At 41.1% G+C, this 22,599-nt stretch overlaps 3 protein-coding genes across 5 annotated transcripts in view; 1 reads left to right on the forward strand and 2 right to left on the reverse strand.

The window, feature by feature from the left end:
• LOC126405285 (ubiquitin carboxyl-terminal hydrolase 22-like) overlaps nt 1-6,598 on the reverse strand; it is a 29,702-nt gene extending 23,104 nt beyond the window's left edge. Inside the window, exons 1-2 of one of the 3 annotated variants that reach the window (XM_050068948.1) lie at nt 6,122-6,597; nt 5,196-5,228 (exon numbers count right to left, since the gene is read on the reverse strand). In XM_050068948.1, the coding sequence (XP_049924905.1) occupies nt 5,196-5,228; nt 6,122-6,241 (153 nt within the window). In that variant the 5' untranslated portion in view covers nt 6,242-6,597. Of the gene's footprint in view, nt 1-5,195; nt 5,229-6,121 lie in introns of all 3 variants that reach the window. The other 2 variants (XM_050068946.1, XM_050068949.1) reach the window with 2 other exon arrangements.
• An 11,169-nt stretch (nt 6,599-17,767) lies between these two features.
• Nucleotides 17,768-18,652, forward strand: med9 (mediator complex subunit 9). Its single transcript, XM_050070073.1, has 2 exons — nt 17,768-17,904; nt 18,117-18,652. The coding sequence occupies exons 1-2, from the start codon at nt 17,825-17,827 to the stop codon at nt 18,334-18,336; spliced, it is 300 nt and encodes a 99-aa protein (XP_049926030.1). The 5' UTR covers nt 17,768-17,824; the 3' UTR covers nt 18,337-18,652.
• Nucleotides 18,653-18,806: 154 nt separating this feature from the next.
• LOC126405990 (dexamethasone-induced Ras-related protein 1-like) lies at nt 18,807-20,472 on the reverse strand. The gene is made up of 2 exons (XM_050070071.1): nt 20,074-20,472; nt 18,807-19,965 (listed from the first exon to the last, which is right to left on the reverse strand). The coding sequence occupies exons 1-2, from the start codon at nt 20,342-20,344 to the stop codon at nt 19,442-19,444; spliced, it is 795 nt and encodes a 264-aa protein (XP_049926028.1). The 5' UTR covers nt 20,345-20,472; the 3' UTR covers nt 18,807-19,441.
• Between the last annotated feature and the right edge of the window lie 2,127 nt (nt 20,473-22,599).

Here is a 22,599-nt window from a genome sequence, read left to right on the forward strand (position 1 = left end):
AAACGCAAAGTCACGGTCGTCCTCGGGCACAAACATTTTCAAATTTAAGACTAATCCTTATTAGCTTACATGGCAATTGCACAAATTATATCAAGGCCGTGTCAATATATTTTTCATGAGACTTCTCTCCATTGCTGCTCTGGAGTTTAACACATGCATGCAGCACCCCAGCACCCCACCCACCTCCTTTAACTACTTTCACTTTTGTGCCTCTGTCAGCATTGCATCTTCTTGACCAGGATTGCTCCCTAGTGGAAGACTGCTTGAGCATAGTAAGTCAGTGGCAGACTCCTTTTGCATCTCTGATCTAAAATAAACAGCGAGGATGAAAGCACTGTGGCAGAGCACATCCAGCACAGTCAGTACAATGACAAAGACTTCCAGTACATTACAACAGTCTCACACTGTCAATATGGGAGGCTAGATTCTTCGAGGCTGAAAAACTGGGCGGCTATAGCATGCGAAAGGGACACCACAAGGTGACACCAGGCCCATTACTATGGGAGGAGGTTACAGACCTTGTGCCATTTGTTTGGTCTGAGTCACTGAGCCACAGCCACAGTGACTGACAGACCGAAAGCCACATTAGACAAGACCTGGGAGTGACAGAGAGCACACAGACTTGGAAGAAATAGGACTGGAAGGGGGCCAGAAACTAATGTCTGACATCACCAAACCCACTGAGTGTTGTCTATGAGGCAGAGGGATGAAGGAAAAAGGACGGGATGGGAAGTGGGGGAAATGAGAGGATTAGAGGCTTTGCTATGAATTTCACAGAATCCAAAAATTCACATAAAAACCTCTGTGAATTAGTATGGCAGTTTACCAATGCTGTGTATATTTTGTGTAATCTTAAAATTGTAACTACAGCATTATAATTATCAAAAGATAAACAATACAAGCATTTCTTTTGCACAAAATTTAATGGGATAATCAAGAGGCAAATGAGAATCGTGGGCTGAACTAGGTTTGCAAATAGAAAAAAAAAGCGAAAGCAAGCAGCAAGGAAAAAGAGGAAGAGAAAGCGTGGGAGTGAGCGCAGAAGAGGAACAAGCAAGGGCTATGAAGAGGCTGGAGGAATAGATCCTGATGCTACAAACGTATGCTGATGAGTCAGGGAGCAGGCCTGTGATGTGATGGAGACTGATCTGACAAAGAGATCTGCTCACAGCACAGGAATCAGCCGCTCTCTGGGATTGGCTGCGCCTCAGTGCAGTTTGTGTGTGTGTGTGTGTGTTTGTGTATGTGAAGGGAAAGAACAGGAGGGAGAAAAGAGTGACAGAAGGAAGTAAATGTGTCATCCTTGAAAATATATCCATTTTCCTGCCTCTGAATTTCCCGGCAACATCTAGCAAACGATCTCTCTCTCATCTTCCCTCATCCCGAGCAGAAAAGGGGGTTGCACTTGTGGGAAAAGGGTAGGGGGGGAGGGTTATGGTTCCTCTGATCATATATGATTTATCAAAAGTAAAAGATTAAAAACAAGTTGACATCAGTCAGCTCTCTAATCACGACCCTTACCCCTTTAATCAAAGTGACAGCGAGTTCTTCAAAGCAGTTATGGCTGTAAAATTCCACCAACCCCACCCACCCTGCTTTCATCTCATCAAATTTCCACTCAACCTAAGATAATAGCTCTGGTGGTTTAACTGCATGGCAGATTCCTTCATGGCGGCAGTGTTTTAGTAGACATGGAACCTCCTCTCATAGTAAATGGAGTCTATCCTACCGGATGGAGCGGCGCACAAAATAAATAACCATGACCTTCATGAATATTCACACAATCCCTCCACCACCATAGCCATTCACAAACTATAAATTATGAATATGACTGGAGTTGGGCCTAAGGAGAACAAATTTAACTTTTAAAAGCAAGGGCAGGTTGCTGTCTTCGAGCTGCGCTGACATCCGTCTGTGCACGTCTGCTTAAAAAGGCACACGGCAATCTGGTGTAACATGAATCTCAATTAAGAGAGGAAACATAAGAAATCTGTGCAGACAAAGGCACACCAAGGCTCGTATAATGCTCACTAGATTCATTAAACATACACTCACAACAACGCAGTAATAATAGATTAAGGGACGGGAATCAAAGTAAGGACCCAGGAAGACATAAAGGGAAGTGCATCAGAACAATAGTTCCTCCTCTGCAATCTGAAAATGGAGCCAATTTTTGTTACATGACACAAGCTGACAGTCTACGGTGGGTGTAGCCCCTCTGGCTATATGGCATGTAGCACACCTCGACCAGAACAGAATATAATGAAGCACAGATGCACAAAAGAAAATTGTGCAGGATTTTATGTCCATTTACACAACACAGAAAAACACTCTTGTTTATTCTTGCCATATCCCTCAGCGGGACATCTTTAATACACTGCTCAATCTGCATTTAATTCTTCTCTCCACGGAGCATTTGTGTCATATGCAATTATAAGATGATTTAGGAATAGATAGTGTTTGTGCACATGGGACAATTAAGGCACATTTACCCAAAAGGACATCAGACTCAAGGCCTGAAGGAGTCGACAACAATGTCAAATTTGTCACTAAGTTAAATCCATAATTTATGGCTAACACTGCTGTGCCAGTTCCAGAGTGCATGCTCTCATACGCTGTGTCAGTGTAAGCCCACGTGCACATCCAAAGCTAATGGGGCATTTCATCCAGCACCAACATGCCAAGGAATTATTATTAATTAATGTTGCCTAATTAAGGATAGCAGATCCCAAGCCGCACTAGGCTGTGATGTCATCTCTGCAAACTCCTACCTCTGGCACTCATTCTGCCGTTTGTTACCCGTGTGGGTTTTAGATTGTGCATGCAGAGCAGGTGACAGATTTTCCACTAATGTCCCCGCGCATTGCCTGGGAATTGATTTTAGCTTGAGGTAGAGAGGATGACAGCTTGCAGGGAGGCTGCTGAGGACAGACTACAGGAAAAGGAAAAACGAACCAAGGAAAGAAAGCAGAGGTGAAAAACAGCAATTCAGGATAAAAGCCACCCGCTAATGAAACCTAGTTTAAATACGATGTCGAAACGCATCTTTTCTATCAATCACTCTTTAAACCTCCCCCTATGCGGAGGGTGCCTCTACTACTACAGTGGTTGCTATGTAGTTACCATTATTGTGCAATTGTAAAACGAATACGCGGTGAGCAGTGTGGTGATAAGCTCTTGTTTTATCAGCCATGCTAACATTCAGAGTACCCCTCAATGCCACTGTCATCTATTCAAATAACCATTTCGACAGAGCGAGGACAGATGTCGGATATGTACGTGTATTTTTACTCCATAATGTCAGGATGTGATGGCATCTAGTCTTTTAGCTCATAACTCAGAGCTGAACAAAATCAAATACTGCCTCACCTCAGGAGAATGCGCCGCCTGTGTACCACTAAAGCAGCACTACACCTGCTCTGCTTGTCGGAGTAGTTAGGTGGTAAAGAACCTCAGTGAAGGGAGTGTGAGACACAAGACTTATACTCCCTTAGCCATCCTGGAGTGCAATTAGGCAGGGGAGAGAACACTTCATTGAGGAGCCGCTCTCCTTTCTCTGTGTATCAATCACCTGTACCATCAGTGTCTAGGCCCAGATGGGCAGAGCAGAACCACTGGGTACACACTGTAACAGATGTTAGACAGCTGTTAAACAACAGAATCATAACGCAAAGCTAAAAGGATGGCTCCCGTAAACAAAACTGACTTTAAATGCTATTTGTTAATCAACTTTAATGGTAAACAACTGTATTCAGTAATGCAAGAGCATGACCACTTTCGAGGTACAATCTTTCAAACACAGAAGATGGAGAAAATATATACAGCTCTTTTATTTCCACTGTAATATTATATTACTAATATTTCCCTATTAGATACAGTGCTGGTTTTACAGCAGTGTTTCAGTGACAGAGAGATAGCAAGGCCTATTGTCAGCAACAGTTATGTAAGATTAATTCAAGATTCCAAGGCCACAGGTGTACTGCGGTGCAGTGGCACGTGAGAGAAACTCTGTGGTGTTCATTTTTAAGCCAGGATAAAAAAACAAAACAAAAAACCCCGCACTGACAGATGACATAGACTGATGGAGGACAGAGCGTACAAAATACAAAGCAATTCAGTCTGAAAACGACCAATGACAGCTTTAAAGTGAATAGAAAACCTGCTCACGACAGCTCAACCTTTCAATGCAAAATTGTCTTTGCTTGCTGTCTAACCTTGAGGGCTGTGACAGCTTGCAGGCTTCAAACCTGGAGGGCTGCTATTCATGCAGCGTGCCACCACGTACTGGGCATGATAGAAAGACAGTGAAGAGATATTTCACCAAATACCCTTCAAATACTATCAGTGTTTCTATCAAAATGGCAGTTTCTGTCAGAGGTAAGTCTGAGGTGAAAAGTGGTAGATGCTGCTGAAGCACTAGCTGTGGTGTTGGTCATCTTGGCAAAATAGGGTAGCGGTGATGGTGCTGAGACAGTGAGGTTTCCAAAACTGATACGATTCTTCCAAAGGTAAGCAACAGGCCAGGTCTGTAACAGTTAAACACGCCTACAGCGTTGGGCAGAACATTGCAAGCAACTGTGACCAGTCTTATTTCCATGACGGACTGACTGAGCCTCCATTAATTGTATTCCTGTCAGGTAGAGTGTGAGAAAGAAACTACACAGGCTATATTAACATTCATCAAATGCTGGTAAAATTGTTGCAGTGTCACTCACAACACTGCCTGATATCCTTTTAGGACTGTCTCATACATTTTCAGATGCTCTCTAGCACTTTATAATTCCAATGCACATCAGGGTGTAAAAGGCATCATTGAAGACAATGTGAACGATGTGCTCAAACCAAAACGTGACCGCTGGAGCACTGTATAAACACCAGGGTCATTGACCATTTTGCACTAGCTATTTGCTTTGACATGCCTGCAATGTAACTGAACTATGCTTTTGGTTGTTCCGCTCACCGTCCACCCTCCCACCCAGTAATCTCACTTGCTGTAACTGTGCATCACAGCAGATACAGGGATGGGGCGGAATTCTTCCGCTACCATAGGTTTACATCTAATATTCAGTCCATTAAATGAAAAGGCACTGAGGCACACAGATAGGTGAGCAAGAGGAGAGAAAGGCAAGCCAGCTCGTTTTCATCTGCACTACAGTATGTCAGTGAAGAAGTGGGGAGGATAAGCATCAACTCACCAGCTCTGTCCATCCTGCATCACTCTGAAGCACCTATTTTATCACAACGACATAAAAATGTTTGACATGTATAAGAGAAGCATTGATTTTTGTGCAACAATCAAGCAACCTACAAATATTTTAATTAATTTACAGTCAAACTGAAGCTGCAGAATGAACATCATGTCATAAAAACATACAAAAATCAAGTTTAAGTTGACAAAAAAAGGCCAAGAAAGGGTGGGAAAGTGAAAGAAACTGCTACACAGTCCAGTGATGACATCATATTGAGAGCTATTCGGAGCTGTGCAGGCCGAGCAGGTGTGGGATAAGCCCAAAAAGAAATTGGCAATGAAGTAATCAGCTGACGTCCCCCAGCATCCCAACTCGTGAGTGAATGACCAGTGCAGAAAAAAACACTGTCCTGGGATGCCCAGGAGCGAACCGCTAATCTGTGGACCCAATGTGTGCGTGTGGAGACACACAATGGGTACATTTGGTGAGGTAATGTTAGCCCATGGCCACAACTCTCCCCAAACCCAAGTTTAGCCATGCAGCTAACTGCTCGGCATTCCCCAAACAGCACCGCTAAGCTAACCTAGCCCACTGACTCAAGACAAGTGTTGTATAAGCACTGCTGGAGGTAATAAAGAGGAATTAAACGTTGCAGTAAAGACAGCGAAGAAGCCACCAGTCTCCGCAGCTCACCAAGCAAGAGTCTTGCTAGCTAACTTACCGGTGATAACCTAGCTAGCTAACCCTGGTGCTAGCAACATTGCTGCTGCAAGAACACAGTTTCCCCAAGACCGTAATTTTGTTCTACCCCGTTCAGTGCTTGTGCTTCATGTGGGACATCATTTGCACACCAGCCCTGTGTCTGTCTGTGCCACATTCAAATTATTTCACTTTTGTTTCTGAAGCTAACGTTGCAGTTCCTGTGTTTTTACCTTGCGTCTCCTGGTCTCAGCAGTACCACTCCAAACAAAGCATTGGTATATGACTCGAAGGTTTTGTTTCCAATTATCCACCTTATAACCGTTCACATGGGAGCACCCGGCCGGACTCATGACAGACAAAACATTCGGTTTGGGTTTTTAGGTGACAATGAAAAGTCTCCTGGTTGATTCACTTAGCTAGCTAGCTAGCACGAAACTGTCTGTCCAGAAATGGTTTCCGTTTGGAAATGGGACAATCGATGTTAGTATCCAAAATGCTCCTCGGGCATCTGACAAACACGGTCTTTGATTCACTTAGCTACACATCAGTTCATGTAGTCATCTAACGGAATTATCACTTCACTAAAATCTCTGCTCCCCTTGCTGTTTTGACAGTTGCCTTTTCCTTTAACGTTAGCTCCACTTCCACTCTCACGATTAGTTAGCTTTCTTTCTCTAGTTAGCCTGCTAACACTCAACTACAGCTTCACAATGCCCGCCCAGCGTACACCGTGATTTGCCAACACAAAGACGTGACGTCATCACGTTGGCTTTAGAGCACGTCGGGCGCGCTTGGTTTGGACCCCGGCGTGTGCCGTAGGGGTGAATTGTGGATTTCAACTATAGGATGCATCGATGACGTTGCCTTAACAAAAAAAACTCCCATTCAGAGTAGTGTGGAGTCTGTGACCGATCCCAAAATTTACAACAGTGTTATTCTGAATGGTGAAAAGCTGTGCTTCCTCTGAAACATACACCCAACTGTTATTGCCCCTACTTTAGGTCAGCCATTGTTATCATATTGTTGATTGCTATGTTTGACAGATGCCTTCTCTGTCTCAGGGATCTCATGGATGTAAGTACCCACTCTCTCAACACGTACTTGAATGTGACATCTAAAGACTGTGAAATAAATATTTTAATTTTAACATCAGCAAAAAAAAATGACAGAAAGAAAGAAAACATCTATCTGTCTTATTTGAAGGTATAATCAGAAAACGGCCAACCCTGTAAATATAATCAATGAAAGCCTGCCACCTAGTGGTTATCTGTTGTATGTAGTAAGTAAATTCAATTAAATTCAATTTTATTTATATAGCCCAGTATCACAAATCACAATTTGCCTCAGTGGGTTTTACAGCTTACAACAACCCTCACAGCGGATAAGGAAAAACTCTTTAACAGGGAAAAAAATGGTAGAAACCTTAGGAAGAGCAACTGAGGAGGGATCCCTCTTCCAGGACGGACAGATGTGCAATAGATGTTGTATATGACAAATCAACATACTAAATTTGCAGTAATCCATATGACTGCAAGACTCAGCTTCAATGTCAGCCTTGTTCCATGAAGCATGCTGGGGGCCCATGCAGGCTTCTCTGACCATAGGGGCCTCACATCCTCCTTCTGGGGCCTCAGCTTTGATTGACAGGGAGGCAAAATCCTGGGACAGGTCTGATCAGGATCAGAATCAGAAAAGTATTTATCGCAAAGTAGGCTTTCACTTACAAGGAATTTGCTTGGGTGTTTTTGGTGCTTACATTAAACATTCATTCATTTTCCATAACCACTAATCTTGTTGGGGGTCACGGGGGGCTTGGGCCTATCCAAGCTGACACTGGGCGAGACGCAGGTTACACCCTGGACAGGTCACCAGACTATCACAGGGCTAACACATAGAGACACACAACCATTCACGCTCACATTCACATCTATGGGCAATATAAAGTCACCAATTAACCTAGCCTGCATGTCTTTTAGAACGCTGCGGACTCCTCACAGGAACCTGGAGGAGATGCCTGTTTTGGCCTCTCTCCACTGGCTGCCAGTGAAGTTCAGAATTGACTTTAAGGTTCATCTATTTGTGTACAAAGCCCTTTAATGGTCTGGCCCCATCCTGCATCGCAGACCTTCTAACCCCCTGTTCTACTCTCAGGTCCCTCAGGTCAGCTGACCAGGGGCTCCTGGCTGTCCCACGCTCCAGATTTAAGCTCAGGGGAGATCGTGCCTTTGCTGTGTCTGCCCCTAAACTGTGGAACAGCATCCCCCCATCTGCCTCCACTATTGACTCATTTAAGTCCAGGCTCAATACCTACTTTTATTCATTAGAGTTTGAGTCCCCCTGATTTGGTCTTCCCTGACGCGTGCCTGTGTGTGTTGTATCTCTAATGTGTGAGCTGTGCACCTGACAATTATGTCGCCTCTTATGTATAAGTTTTTAGCATTCTATTCCTTTTGTACAGCACTTCGGTTACTTTGAGTTGTTTTTAAATGTGCTTTATAAATAAATTTGAGTTTGGTTTAGGACTGTGCGAGGAAGACAGAGAAAACCCAGATTCGAGCAAAGAACACTTTTGCCATGAGGTGACAATGCTAACCACTGTACCACTGTGCCACCCGTACATACAAAAAAGATCATATTGAGAGGAATTGAAATAAAACAAAGTATTGCAATGCTCAAGAACATGAATACTGAGTAGAAACATTGCAATAAAAATATGACAAAAGATACAGTTTTGCGCAAGATGTGCAAGAAAAATAATGCTGCTGCTGCTGTAAATGCCAAAAAGCTCACATCAACAGTTTAAGATGACACAGGCCCAAAGCCCTCACTAATGAAAGTTGAGATTTGGCAAAAACTTTACTCATTTAAAGAGTTTTTTAATATGTATTTTTCACAAAAGAAGAAACAAATGAATAAAAGTTCTGATGGAAAGTAACACTCCAATGAAGATGCACAGATGTGTACAATTACTGACTTTGTCTGGTGTATACTGTGGTCAATGGACTGTGCATTCACGTGGGAATGTTAAACTACGTCATTTTGCTTTTGCTTTGGGTGGATTTGAGCTAGTTATAACAGGTCAGAATATATAAGACATGTAGCAGTGTTCCCAGGGGTGGTGGAGATAGTTGTAATGAACTAGATCTGCACCTGAGAGGAAGACGACCTGGAACAAGCAGCTGGCCTGAGTTAAGGCGTACACCGACTCTATCACAGCTTCACACTAATTACCACCATTACATATTATAAACTACAGGCTGGCTTCCAAGTATCTGGGTTTATCTGGCATGATTTACAGCCCTAATTTTGCTTTCAATTAAGGAAGGCAATTTGGCTTTGTTTATAACATTGTGAACAGAGGTGTCAAGTCCCTCCATTGTTCACTGGGGGGCAGTGCAGGTCTATTTATTCTCAGTTAAATCAAGGTAAACTTCTGCTATTACTGACAGTACCTCTAAGACTAGCAGCAATAAATCATTTGTATCTTCATTGGGACCCTTTTGAATAAGAATATATGTCATTCTTACATCTTAAAATAAAGAGTTGTATATGATTTTTCTGTCTTCTCCTGCACAGACTGTTTTCTTTTCCATTATTATTTTAATTTCCTTTATTTTTCTGTGCAAATAAACGAAGGCCGAGTATTCTGCTTCTAGTGATGTAGTCAGAGTGTGGGTGCATTGACATCGGGTGTCTGGTATTACAGAGAGACAAATGAAGTCTTATTCAGGACTGTGAGTATAGGGAAACTCAGTGCATATGTTACTGTGTATAATAGATTAAAAAGAGTAGAGACTCCCACTGCTAACTGACCAACACTAGAGAGACTGGCACAACAGACTATGTCTCCAAGTTTTAAGCTTCAGTCAGCTGCCTCTTCAACAGAAGAATTACTGTGTCTCCGATTATTCAGTTTATCACGGAAAAACAACACATGTTCTTGTCTCAGACAGTTGGAGAGGTTTTAGGGACAGGCCTTCAGCATATTGGTGGATATCTCACAAACAATCCTCCCAGCGAAGAGAACAGCATGTTCACATTTCAACAATTGATCAACATTATTCAGGAAAATCCTTTCAATGACTTCAAACTATTTTTTACTCGTCTGAGGTATGCAGGGATAATTAAAAACATAGATTTTAGAGGTTCATTTGATATAAACTGAATAGGGTTATTTCTAGAGAGAATAGCAGTGGGATTGCTGGCTGCTGAAACGCTGGCACTGAGCTGCACTGCTGGAGCTTAACTGCAAAACAAAAGCTGGAAGGCTGAACGTAATTGATTCATGTATAGCTGGGAGCTGGAGAGCATTGCTGGAAAAATGGCTGCAGTGCTGGCTTAACTTTGTATGAAGGAGGGGATAAAAATGAAGAGAGTGATAGTGTAAAGACTTATTTAAGCTTAAGTGTACAGAGAAAGAGTTCAGGTGTCATTCAAGTGTCTTAGCTGGATTAAGGGGAACCCATCAGAGGTCTGAGCCCTATAAGCACTACCGTGTACTAGAGGGATATATTGGGGTCATTGAGCCTTTTATCTTGAGTCTTCAGCACTAATGGAGCCTGACGTAAACTGAATGATTGCCATATCTGCGTTTCATGCATCAAAGATTTACTGCATTTAACAATCATACTAGTGTCCCTCATCTAGAATAAAGTTAAGTGCTTATCCTACAAACAGTCATAGGCTTCTGCCCGCACTGCTTAATTGATTGATATAAACGGGCAGTAACTTCACTGTTTGTTCAAAGCTTGCATGCCTCCTGTGTGTCAATAACAGCAGCTATAATGCAGTGACAGCCTCAAAGAGGCATGCTAAAGACCAGATTACCAAAGCTCCACGGAACTGAGACACTGCTTTCCAGGGAATCTGACTCCCTTTACAGGCACTGATGAGTATGAGCCAGTTCTGTGGGAATAACAGACGTGGGATCAAGTCACTGTTTGCAATTCACAAGTAATTAATAAGTGTTGACATCCAAGTCATGAGCCAAGTCGCATGTCAAGACTGACAAGTCCTAACATCATAATATATTAAATACACAATAATCATGACTTGTTAAGACAAGTTTGTTGGAAGTTGTTGCATCACTGTCACTGTTTCAACTCACACGTTTTGCATGTTACAGATCATTTTTTGTTGACCACCGCATAGTTTTTGTACATAAACGGAATTGGCTCAAACAGAGAGGATCTTGGGAACTAAGCGCTGACTTGCTGGCAAGGAATAGTGTTAATGTCAGTTAATTCAGGAAATGAACTGATTTGTGGCACGCTTTTTAAATAGCATACTTTTTTAATCTTTGGGTTTGGAGGGTGGGTATCAAGTAATTTCAAGTCAGAATGCTCAAGTCCAAGTGAAATCACGGGTCACTGGTGTTTAAATCGAGTTGAGTTATTTTTTTTTAATTTTGTCAAGGCAGCTTTAAAGTCATCAAATTTTTTACTCAAGTGTGACTCGAGTCCAAGTGATGTGATTCGAGTCCACATTTATGGGTAATAATCCAGTAGTGGCAGAGCTAGTTTGGTAACACTTTACTTGAAGGTATCTACATAAGAGTGACATGACACTGTCATAACTATGACATGACACTGTCATGAACTTGTCATAAGCATTATATGCACGTCATAAACGTTTATGACTGTTGTCATTAAGTGTCATTTGGTTTTTGTAATGACAAGTTGACACTGTTTGGGTTGTCTTGATTATGACAACTTGACATTAATTAAAGTGACATCACCAGAAGTTGTCTTTGTCATGACAGGTTGACATTAAATTTGTTTTGGATGTCCTTATAATGACAACTTGACATTGACATAAAGACATCTTCTTGTAATGTCATCCTGGTTAATGTCAGGTTGTCATAATCAGGACATATGTAGATACCTTCAAGTAAAGTGTTACTGCTAGTTCTGCTTAAAATGCAATGTATATGCAGGCATTCAGTTTTGCACTGATTAGTTCCATTGATTGATTTATTTAAGGTCATTTTGGACTCTGTTAAGACTCTTAAACCATTTTCCACATGCATAGGATTTCATGACCATACGACACCAAATGTGCATGACTAGGAAACATTGTTGATCAAATTAAATGTTACTTAAAAGTGAATAATGATTAGTGTCTGACTGGCAACTTTAAAGACAGTTGATGAGGGTTGTTTCAAAAGAAACTTCTCTGGACTCAGACGATGGGAAAACATTTCCTGTTAAATGAAACTTTTGTTTTGCACATGCAATCTGACCTTAATGTCCTCAGTATTTAGGTATTTAACAAGAAAAACATTAGAAAAATATTAAATCATCTGTGTCATTCATATGAAGAAGCATGCTAATATTAGACCACAGATCAGTAAACAGGACATCTGCATCCTGCCAGCTCTCCACCAGAGATGCTGGGAGGTGACACAGCTGTTGGAAGCTGTCAGCGGCCCATGCACGTCATCACAGAGTCTGGGTGGGGCAAGGCAAGCCACTTGGGGAGTGCTTTGGATGGGTTCAACTCGAAACGGCTTGAAGTTCCCCAGGCCAAACAGTCACCCTAAGTTCCCTTGATAGTCGTAAAGCACAAGTTTAGTCAAACTGCAGATAAGCTCTTTTCCAGAAAGATGCTCAGCTCTGGAGTGTATACATGGGAATTTATGTTCGGAGCCAGAGTTCATACAAACCATAATAACTTCAGCCTTTCTCACTTATTTTACGCCTGTTTGCCACCAGTTTCCTTTTAAGCAATCTCCACTTTTAATGACTTTTTTTTTTAATAAGGAGTATGATAAGAACTGAGACATTTATTACATAATAGGTTTTCATTGAGTGGAAATTAAGAATACTAATCTACCTTGCACATGTTTCTGAATGGCTTACCATTGCAATAAGGGGAAATAAATATGAATGAATTTATAATTAATTCAATGGTGCTTGATCATGAATGGAACATTAAGCTTTAGTAAAATATACACGGAAATAATTATTTTTGCCTTATTCCTCCACCTTTTGTTGCTGAGACAAGGGGTTTGAGGACTGAATAGATGGTGTGTGCTGACTGAATGTAAATTTGTTTCATTATAGATTTCTATAATAGCAACAGAGACCCACTGTTCCCATTTCTAGAGAGAATTGTTAAAAGTGATAATAATCTGCAGACACTGTGTAGGAGGTATACAGGCCTCATACACAGAAACACACACACACACACACACTGGCCACTTTATTAGGTACACCTGTGCGATTTTGGTCCATACTGACATGATAGCATCACACAGTTGCTGCAGATTTCTCGGCTGCACATCCATGATGTGAATCTCCCGTTCCACCACATCCCAAAGGTGCTCTATTGGATTGAGATCTGGTGACTGTGGAGGCCATTGGAGTCCAGTGAACTCATTGTCATGTTCAAGAAACCAGTTTGAGATGATTTGAGCTTTGTGGCATGGTGCGTTATCTGCTGGAAGTAGCCATCAGAAGATGGGTACACTGTGGTCATAAAGGGATGGACACGGTCAGCAACAATACTCAGGTAGGCTGTGGTGTTTAAACCATGCTTAGTTGGTACTAAGGGGCCCAAAGTGTGCCAAGAAAATATCCCCCACACCATTACACCTCCACCACCAGCCTGAACCGCTGATACAAGGCAGGATGGATCCATGCTTTCATGTTGTTTACACCAAATTCTGACCCTACCATCTGAATGTCGCAGCAGAAATTAAGACTCATCAGACCAGGCAACATTTTTCCAATCTTCTATTGTCCAGTTTTGGTGAGCCTGTGTGAACTGTAGCCTCAGCTTCCTGTTGTTAGCTGATAGGAGTGGCACCTGGTGTGGTCTTCTGCTGCTGTAGCCCATCTGCTTCAAGGTTCGACATGTTGTTGGCTCAGAGATGGTCTTCTGCATACCTTGGTTGTAACCAGTGGTTATTTGAGTTACTGTTGCCTTTCTATCATCTTGAACCAGTCTGGCCATTCTCCTCTGACCTCTGGCACCAACAAGGCATTTTCGCCCAGAGAACTGTTGCTCACTGGATATTTTCTCTTTGTCGGACCATCCTCTGTAAACCCTAGAGATGGTTGTGTGTTTCTGAAATACTCAGACCAGCCCGTCTGGCACCAACAACCATGCCACGTTCAAAGTCACTTTAATCACCTTTCTTCCCCAATCTGATGTTTGGTTTGAACTTCAGCAGGTATATATATATATATATATATATATATATATATATATGTATAAATCCCTCCCCCTCAAGCTCAGGTCCTCTTGAGGCCGACGCAGTGTCTTAGCTGTTCCTAGGACCTGGAATCTGCTGGAGCCACTCTCCCAGTTTCTCACCCCCCCAGGGCTCCGATTACCACCGGCACCACTGTTGCCTTTACTCCCCATATCTTCTCTAGCTCCTCTTTCAGCCATCGCCAGTTTGTCAGTCTGGATCTGGAAGTCCCACAGGATCTTAGCTCGGTCATTCTCCACCACCTTAGGGGGTGTCTTCCATTCTGACCTTGAGACTTTCAGCCCATACTCTGTGCAGATGTTCCTGTATGCCAGCCACTTGGTTATGGCGTCATATGTATGCTGTTCCTGCCTTCATCTTACACCCTGCTATTATGTGCTGATCTGTCTCAGGAGCATCTTTGCACAGCCTGCACCTGGGGTCCTGTCTGGCGTGGTAGACCCCTGCTTCTATTCATCTTGCACTAAGTGCCTGTTCTTGTGCTGCCATGACTACACTGACTAGACTAGATTGGACTATAAATTTCAGTAAAATATGCCTTTATAGATAAATACATATATTAAAGAAGCGTCATGGCTCTACAGCTAAAACATTAATACTACTATTGCTTGTGATCCTGATATAAGTTGCAAATGTGGATAAAGATAAACAATAGCATCACATTTAATCCTCTATAAGTGATCAGATAATATTTTTTTTAATTATCTTTATTTGTGAAATACTTTGATGTCTAATTTCCCTTTAAAAGGATCAAATAAACAAGACACAGTAAATCAGTCACAGAGATATCAGTGATTCTGACCGACATGACAGTGACTTAACAAGCTTCTTCCTGTCTCGTAGCCGATTCACCAGCTGGAAATAGGTCAAAGTGACTCAGCATGAAACAAAAGTCATGAAAGTCATGAAAAAAATGTTGAATGAAACAAACCCTTATCTTCACATACTAATGTGATACTTATCCTACCTGAGCCGGAAATTTGACTACCTTTACCTTTGCAATGCACATCATTTTACACCATGACACAGATTTTATGATGGTATCTTTCTAACTGCAATAACAATGTGCATGTTATTCTAGTGGGATGTGTTCAGTTAAATAATTGTGTGTGTGGGATGGTAGTTCTGGGGTCAAGAAATGGCCCAGTTTTCTCATAAATGTGATGTGTCAAAGCTTTCCCCGTGACCCAAATGGTAGAGCACTTGGTTAACATAATGCCCTACTAAGTCAAATCTGGGTCATGTATACCAACTGTGTTGAGTTTCATCAGCATATAACGTCACACTGGAAATAAGCGTGAGCACTGAATGATTGTTTAAGTGTCTGGTAAGATCAACAGCACTCACCTGGAGGCATGACCAAAGTAAATGTTCAATAAGCGTCAGGTCTAAATGGGAGGTCAGCTCTCACTGAAGCTATGCTTAATTAGGTCTTCAGTGGCTGCGTCACGGCGGTGGTCTCTCTACAGTGATGGCTAATGAGAATTTGTCCCCATGGTGTGTACCAGGTAGCAGTAGGAAGCAGAAAGGATTAACTGCTGGATCTTTCCTTTGATGAGAACATACAGCTGTGAAAACATATAGGTCAGCAAGGTTTTGAAGATCAAGAGATAAAATCCAACCCCTTAAAAGACCTCACAATTTCAACAGCAAGCTTAGTTGATACAAAGACACACCAACTCTGCTACTTAATGTACTTTAGTAATTTTACAGATTAACAAAATCATAAACACAATATATAATCTCTGATGCTGTGATGCTGTTCATCATGGGTGTCTCCAATTGCAGACAGACGCAGACAGACGATAAGCAACATAATTAACACCACATATGGTCATCCCCAGTATCACCTCTTTGACTTATCACTGGTGCCCATTAGAGCGTATATTCGAACCCATCATGCACATTCATGTTTACACTGGTTGCCACGTTTCACTCTAAACGCACACAACGTGTCGCAGCACACTTGTAGACATAGGAGGTTGAATTTAGGTATAGATGCTTAAAGTTGCTAGGTAGCAGCATGTGGCATTATTCCCGGCCATCGCAGGTCAAGTTTATTGCTCTGTGTAGTAATGGATTGTCTGTGGCCTATTTCAGTGGAAATATAGGCTATCAGGGGATTCATTCAAAGGAGAATCCATTTGTGTAACAGTCTTATGTAAATAGCAGCATAGCCTTCTGAAGTGAGGTCACCTGAAGAAGAAGTTCATATATTTATGTGGAACATTCATTTTTGCAATAGTTGACATTCTGTCATATTGAGCACTACAGTATACAGAAGGTCATTCCCCAAGTGTTTTTATGAGCTCCTAACTGAGCTAATGAAGCCTATTTGAAGCAGTACCATTTTTTAAATATATTATATTTACAAATACTATGAAAACATACATAAACAGATAATGCCAGGGGTTCGGAGCACTGACAGAAATCATAAATCAGCTCGTAAAATGTTATATAGTGTACACACATTAAGGGTTTTAATAGCTTTCTTATTTTTTAGAAAAATTACTAAATAATATCATATCATATTAATATATTAATTACTAAAATTACATTACTTGAAGTAATGTGCTGTTTGATTTCATGTTTTTAATGAAAAAGGAAGGTTTATATAAGATAAGATAAAAAAAAAAAAAGATACACCTTTATTGATCCCATAATTGAGAAATTCTATATATTATGAAAATTTAGATTTCTGTATATGAGTAGCCTCATTAAATCAAACTGATTGTATTGATTTTGACCTGTTGGTGATATGTGGATAATTTCGCTGGTAACTTTTGTGTGTGTTATAATCACTTTCAAAAGGAAATTCAAGCCACCAATAGATTTAAGTATGTTTTGTTTTTTTTAAAGATGTGCCATATATTCTATGGAGATTTTAAAAAGAATTTGGGTCATTGCCTTTTCAACTTTGAAAAATTAAAATTTTAACTAAATTGAATTGCTATTTTTAAGTAGTCACGTATTAAAGACAGTTTAAAGTTACAAGAACGTGTACTGTACCATCTCAGGCTGTGGAATTTCATATTTTGTGACTGTTTTTCTCCTTAATGTTTTAATAGATTTGTCAACCCTGTTACTGACAAAGCTATCTAATATCCCTGATTAGCCATATGTAATAGATGGCACATATATGCGCAGTAGCCTACTTTTGACCCTGTTTTCACTAAGAATATTTCCAGATGACTCAAATGAGCTACTTTGGTTTTATTATACCATTCATACATTCATAATCATTGGCTTTTAAACCCTGTCCCTTATGGTTGTTCCATACAAAGTCAGAATTAATTTGATTTATAGATTTTAAAAATGCTTTGACAAATGCCACGGAGAATGCTGGGTGTAGAGCTCTGGAAGTACTCGCAGTTTTGCTAAGATAAACGTGCCCAAATACAGTGAGGTCTCTCTGTAACCAAGAGTTTAAAATATTTTTACATTTGGTCAATTTTCCTCTCAAATTCAATGAATTTCTGTCAGCCAGATTTTTGGTTAGATGCCTCCCCAGGTATTTAACCTTTGTATTAACGTGTATGTTGTGTATTGTTTGTTGTTTACAGTTTTTAAAAGATAACAATTCTCATTTATTAAAATTAAGAAAGGTTCCAGGAGCCTTGGAAATCGGTAGCCGTTTAAAATGTAGTTTCTATTAGGCTGACGTCATCACACAACGCATGACGTAGACAGTCTGCGCCGGGGAAGACGGAGAGCGATGGCGGTGTCACAAGCGAAGCCAGAGAAAGAGGGCGATGACTGCTCATTGCTGCCTTTAGTTCATGATATTATCAAATGGTAAGAATACCGTCACGTTCATGTGTGCTATGTGTTTATTCACGGCTCTGTGGAGACATATTTGTTAGTTTTAAACAGCCGTTTCGGTGGAGTTGCTAAGCTAAAGCTAACGCCTGCTATCACAGCTAAGCTAACTACAAAAGCTAAATATCCAAAACAACACAACAGCTCGGAAATAACATGTGCCCCTTATCCACCTTACTGTCTTCTAGCATGGACAAAGACAACCAGGACGTCCACCAAGAGCTGGCCAAGCTGAAGACAAAGATCCAGGAGGCTCGGGAGCAGATCTCCAACATGCCCGGGGTGGACAGCAGTCCGCAGGAGCAGCAGCAGCAGCTGGCTACGCTGCGGGAGCAGGTCCGCACCAAGAACCAGCTGCTGCAAAAATACAAAAGTCTGTGCATGTTTGACGTGCCTAAAGCATCGTGAACCCGGGGACTGGGTTACTGCGCTGACTGGAGTGAGCTCACAGACAGTACAGCTGCAGGAAGGACGTTTTGGTTTCATCCTCACCTTTGGGGCAGGTTTATGGAGGATTCAAGAGATGGACGTTCAAATGAGCGTGGACTTACCTCGGTTGCATTGATGTTTTTGAACGTCACATATTGTCTTTTTTCCCTTTTTTGTTGTAAGAATGCAAACTATTTAATATTTGTATCAAAGGTAGTTTTTCAGTGCAGCATTTTCTTATCATTTAATATCTTGCAGTGTTCATACTTTGTAATAAAAATGAGTTGATTAAGAACTACAGCCTTTTTAATTACCTTACTAATTCTACCCATCATTCACTGAGCATCTTTTGGGCACAATTAAGCTACTTTTTTGTGCTGCTTTTCAACTTGACAAAGGGATTTAGGGTTATACTGAATCCAAGGATGCGATAGGGAAAATATAATATCCACATTTATAAGTAAATCTGCGTGAGAGTCTCTATTGGACCCTCCTTTTAGATTGTTGCAGTTTGCTTGTGTGAGAAGTGAAAGAATGAACTTTAAGTCAACATATGATGTATATGTATAAATGGGAAACTGATGCATGAAATGTGCAGAAGAGTGTGCAGTGTTTCATGTAACTTCACTGTGTTTTGCTTGAAAGGAAAGAGAAGAGGAACACAGACTATGAAAGTAACAAGTGGTTTTATTTTATCTTTTATCCAAAAAGTAGACGCAGACATAATAAATACACATTCAGGTTTGTTCATAATGCAACAAATAATGCAAGTTCCACCATGTTTGGAAATAAAAATAGGAAAATGTAAACGTTATTTTTCTCAGGTATCTCTCTCAGTAAACTAATGCAGAGGCAGATTTTACAGCATTTTCATGGCATCTACTGCATCACTACACTAGGGACAGGTCTATGACCTGAGCCACTTGCCCCGTGTGTCTCATCACATTTTGGATTACAGTGTGTTACTGTGGCCTCAGGGACTCAAGTCTACAGTTTTTGGGGCTTGTGTGCCCCTGTATGCAGAATGGCTCGCTGCAGCTCTGGAAAGTCTCACAGAAAGTCTTTTGCACAGGCTTAGAAAATGTCAGCATATGACGCAGCCTTTCTCTTTGGCCTGGCTGCCTCCTATAGCTTTCTCCTTTATGTACATCAAGTCACTGTGCACACTGGGTCTCCGTGCAAACGGCGCCACAATCCCATACGCGTTCCCGTCTTTGCACTTCTTGTTTCTGAAGGACTTTCTGTGGAGCATCTCGCTGTACTGCACGGAAACTTTGCAGTGCCTGTCGGGGCTCATTTCGTTGGGCAGCTTGGCCATGGTAAAGAGAGTCTGAAACATTTGGTCCACGTTGGTGTTTTTCTTTGCTGAGATTTCAAAGTATGCGCAGTGCTCCTCTCCGCCGACCAGCTGCTCGATCTCGTCCTCCTGCACCTCACGGTAAAAGTCTCTGTCACACTTGTTGCCGCAGATGACCAGCGGGACGCTCGAGTTCTCCTTGGTTTTGTTTCGCAGGCAGGACTTGGTCTCGTAAATCTGACGCTTCAGGCGCTGCACCTCCTGGAAGGAGTCTCTGTTATCCAGGCTGAATACCAAGATGAACACATCACCTGGAAAACACAAGGGAAGACAGTTTTAGTGACACATAATAACATTTCAATAGCAGCTAATAAACTCTGCAGCATGCTGTGGGGTTTTAGTTTTAAAGCCCAACTCACCGGTAAGTATTGAAAGCCTCCTCATTGCAGGGAATGGATGATTTCCAGATGTGTCCAAAATGTCCAGCTGATAAACATCTCCACGGATGCTGTAGAGTTTCCTATGAAAGTCCTCAATAGTAGGTGTGTACTGGTCATCGACCCTCTCGTTCAGAAACCGAGAGATGATGGCTGTCTTCCCAACTTTAGTGGAGCCCAGGATCACCATCCTGTGGCAGTTCTTGGCCGGTATGTCGAACTCATTCTCAGCTGGCGACATTTTCTTAATCATGCTCGCAGCAGATGCACCCGGAGGTCTGCGGTGCTGTAACAAGAGATACTTTCAAGTCCCTTTCGGTGATGTGAGGGGTCTAACCTCGCTGTGTCTCTGAAGCCGGAGGAGAGCAGGCTGGGGATTTATGGGGGAAGTTTGCCGCGCCTCCCGAGTGCGTCATGCGTCACGCTCCAGCTTGGGGAGCTGGAGCAAGACCCGATATTATAATATTACTATGGATGATTTTGTGCGTCAGCCCTGTCCACCCCTCATCAACAGAATAACAGGGAAAACAGTTAGTTTTCGAACAGAGTGCCTTTCTGTTGAAACATTTCAGTACATTTCTGCGTAATTACCATAATGTCATTTGACAGTTATTGATTCACAACAGTTGTTTACAGGCACAGTGTGCACACAGTTCCTTGTAGTGTATGCATGATATAAACCAAAGAGTTTTAATGCATCAGACAAAGGCATGCACCATCTTACACTAACCTATTGTGTAGCTGATGTGCATGCACCTCAACAGCTTTTTTTTTTAGGTAGAAGCAGGCACATTAAGCAGCAGTCACTCACATGGCTTGCGAACAGCAGCTTCACCTGCTAATAAGTCAGCAGGAGAAAGCAGCTGGAGTATGTGAGGTGAGGGGAACGCAGGGGGCGCAGCGGTACACACAAACACACACGGAGTGTTATGTTTTTGCTCTTATGAATTTCATGCTGCCAGAATGTTTCCCACATGCATGACCGAAAGTGTCAGCCTTTTAAAAATGCTGTATAACCGTAATTAAAGGTTGATATGTTATTGATAGATTTGTTACTGGTTTTTAATCGATTTAACTGGTTTTATTATTCATTCTTATTTCTCATGTGCGTTAGTCTCAAGTTGTTTTACTGTTCATCTCTGAAACACTTTGAAATGCCCTAACCTGTAGGTTCTGTGTAAATAATTAGAAATAAAATAAAGTTACTCTGATAATTATTAAATGCCAAATTTGTTATTTGCAAACAGAAATATCCCAAATTACTTCCTAATGTTTTAATTTTTTTCCTCCTAGAATTAAAGACTCCTCTCAGATAATTCAGTTTATTATGTGTGACATGTTTCCTTCTGGACTTATTTGTTAATTTTTCTTTATGAACTGGAGTCCACCTCCATACTATGAAAAATATGTGCCTTGTATTCTTGTATGCCTGGAAAATAATATATGTATGCCATGTACTGAGCCTTTCAAACCAATAAAAATTTGAATTATACATATTAAAGAAGGGGGGAAAAGTGACAGGCTTTTGGGAATTTTTCTTCCCCAAATCCTCTGACTTATTATAGGCCTACTTTTAATTCCTCTACCCTTGTTTTATTTTATTTGTGTATTTACTTATTCATTCATTTATTTATATTGTTTATTTTTGATGTAATTATCTTTAAAAAAAACCTGTTATTTCATATTTTTCATATATACTAATGTCTTTCTTATTTGTTTTTCACACACACACACACACACACAATATATTTATATAATAATAATAAAAAATATATAAATTAATTATACTTAAATATTACACTTAATGTCACAGTCCTCAGTAGTAAAAAAAAAAAAAAAGCATAGGATGTATGCAAGTACATTACATTTTCCTTTATTTAAGGAAAAAAATGTAATTTGGATTCAAATCCCTTTTAGAGTAACCGCCAAAATGCAGCATAAAAGCATTGTTACAACAACAAACATAATAAAACCACATAATCAGGCTATGACAAAGAAAATAGTTAAGATGAATGAACAGGCATGAGGTATATAAATAATTACATTTAGAAGCAGTGGCACTGCTACTGTCCAGATCCTTACATATTTGTATGGATATATTCATCTTCTAAAAACAAGAGCTTGTCTCCTCTATCTCACATCATCATAAACGGAGGCAGCATACGTACAAACGTCACAATGGCAGAAAAAATTAACCTACACCAGAGTAACAGCTGAGTGTAGCGGGTTCCTGGGAGCCATCCAGTCCAATTTGTATCGACTTTCTCGTAAGTGTTAATCAAAGTACCCCACCAACCGTCTAAAGATAGAGCCCACCTTGTGACTCAAACTCTGCTCATCCACTTTACCACCTTAGCCACTTATCACCTTTTACTGATCTTCTCACCTGTGAATCAGTGTAGAGGGAGAAAATTACTTCTGAAGGAGACAGTCTGCTGAGTGACTCGTGTGTTACTCGTGCTGTTACTTTATGGTGATTATATTCTCGTGAAAACATTGTTGTGAATA

This window comes from Epinephelus moara, chromosome 18 (assembly GCF_006386435.1).
Source record: "Epinephelus moara isolate mb chromosome 18, YSFRI_EMoa_1.0, whole genome shotgun sequence".
In the NCBI taxonomy this organism is placed as follows: domain Eukaryota; kingdom Metazoa; phylum Chordata; class Actinopteri; order Perciformes; family Serranidae; genus Epinephelus; species Epinephelus moara.

Excerpts from the sequence above, each read along its gene's own strand:
- med9 (XM_050070073.1), top strand. The coding sequence starts at position 17,825 with ATGGCGGTGTCACAAGCGAAGCCAGAGAAAGAGGGCGATGACTGCTCA. Across the intron at positions 17,905-18,116 it reads GTTCATGATATTATCAAATG|CATGGACAAAGACAACCAGG; the intron begins GTAAGAATACCG and ends ACTGTCTTCTAG.
- LOC126405990 (XM_050070071.1), bottom strand. The coding sequence starts at position 20,344 with ATGATTAAGAAAATGTCGCCAGCTGAGAATGAGTTCGACATACCGGCC. Across the intron at positions 19,966-20,073 it reads GAGGCTTTCAATACTTACCG|GTGATGTGTTCATCTTGGTA; the intron begins GTGAGTTGGGCT and ends TGTGTTTTCCAG.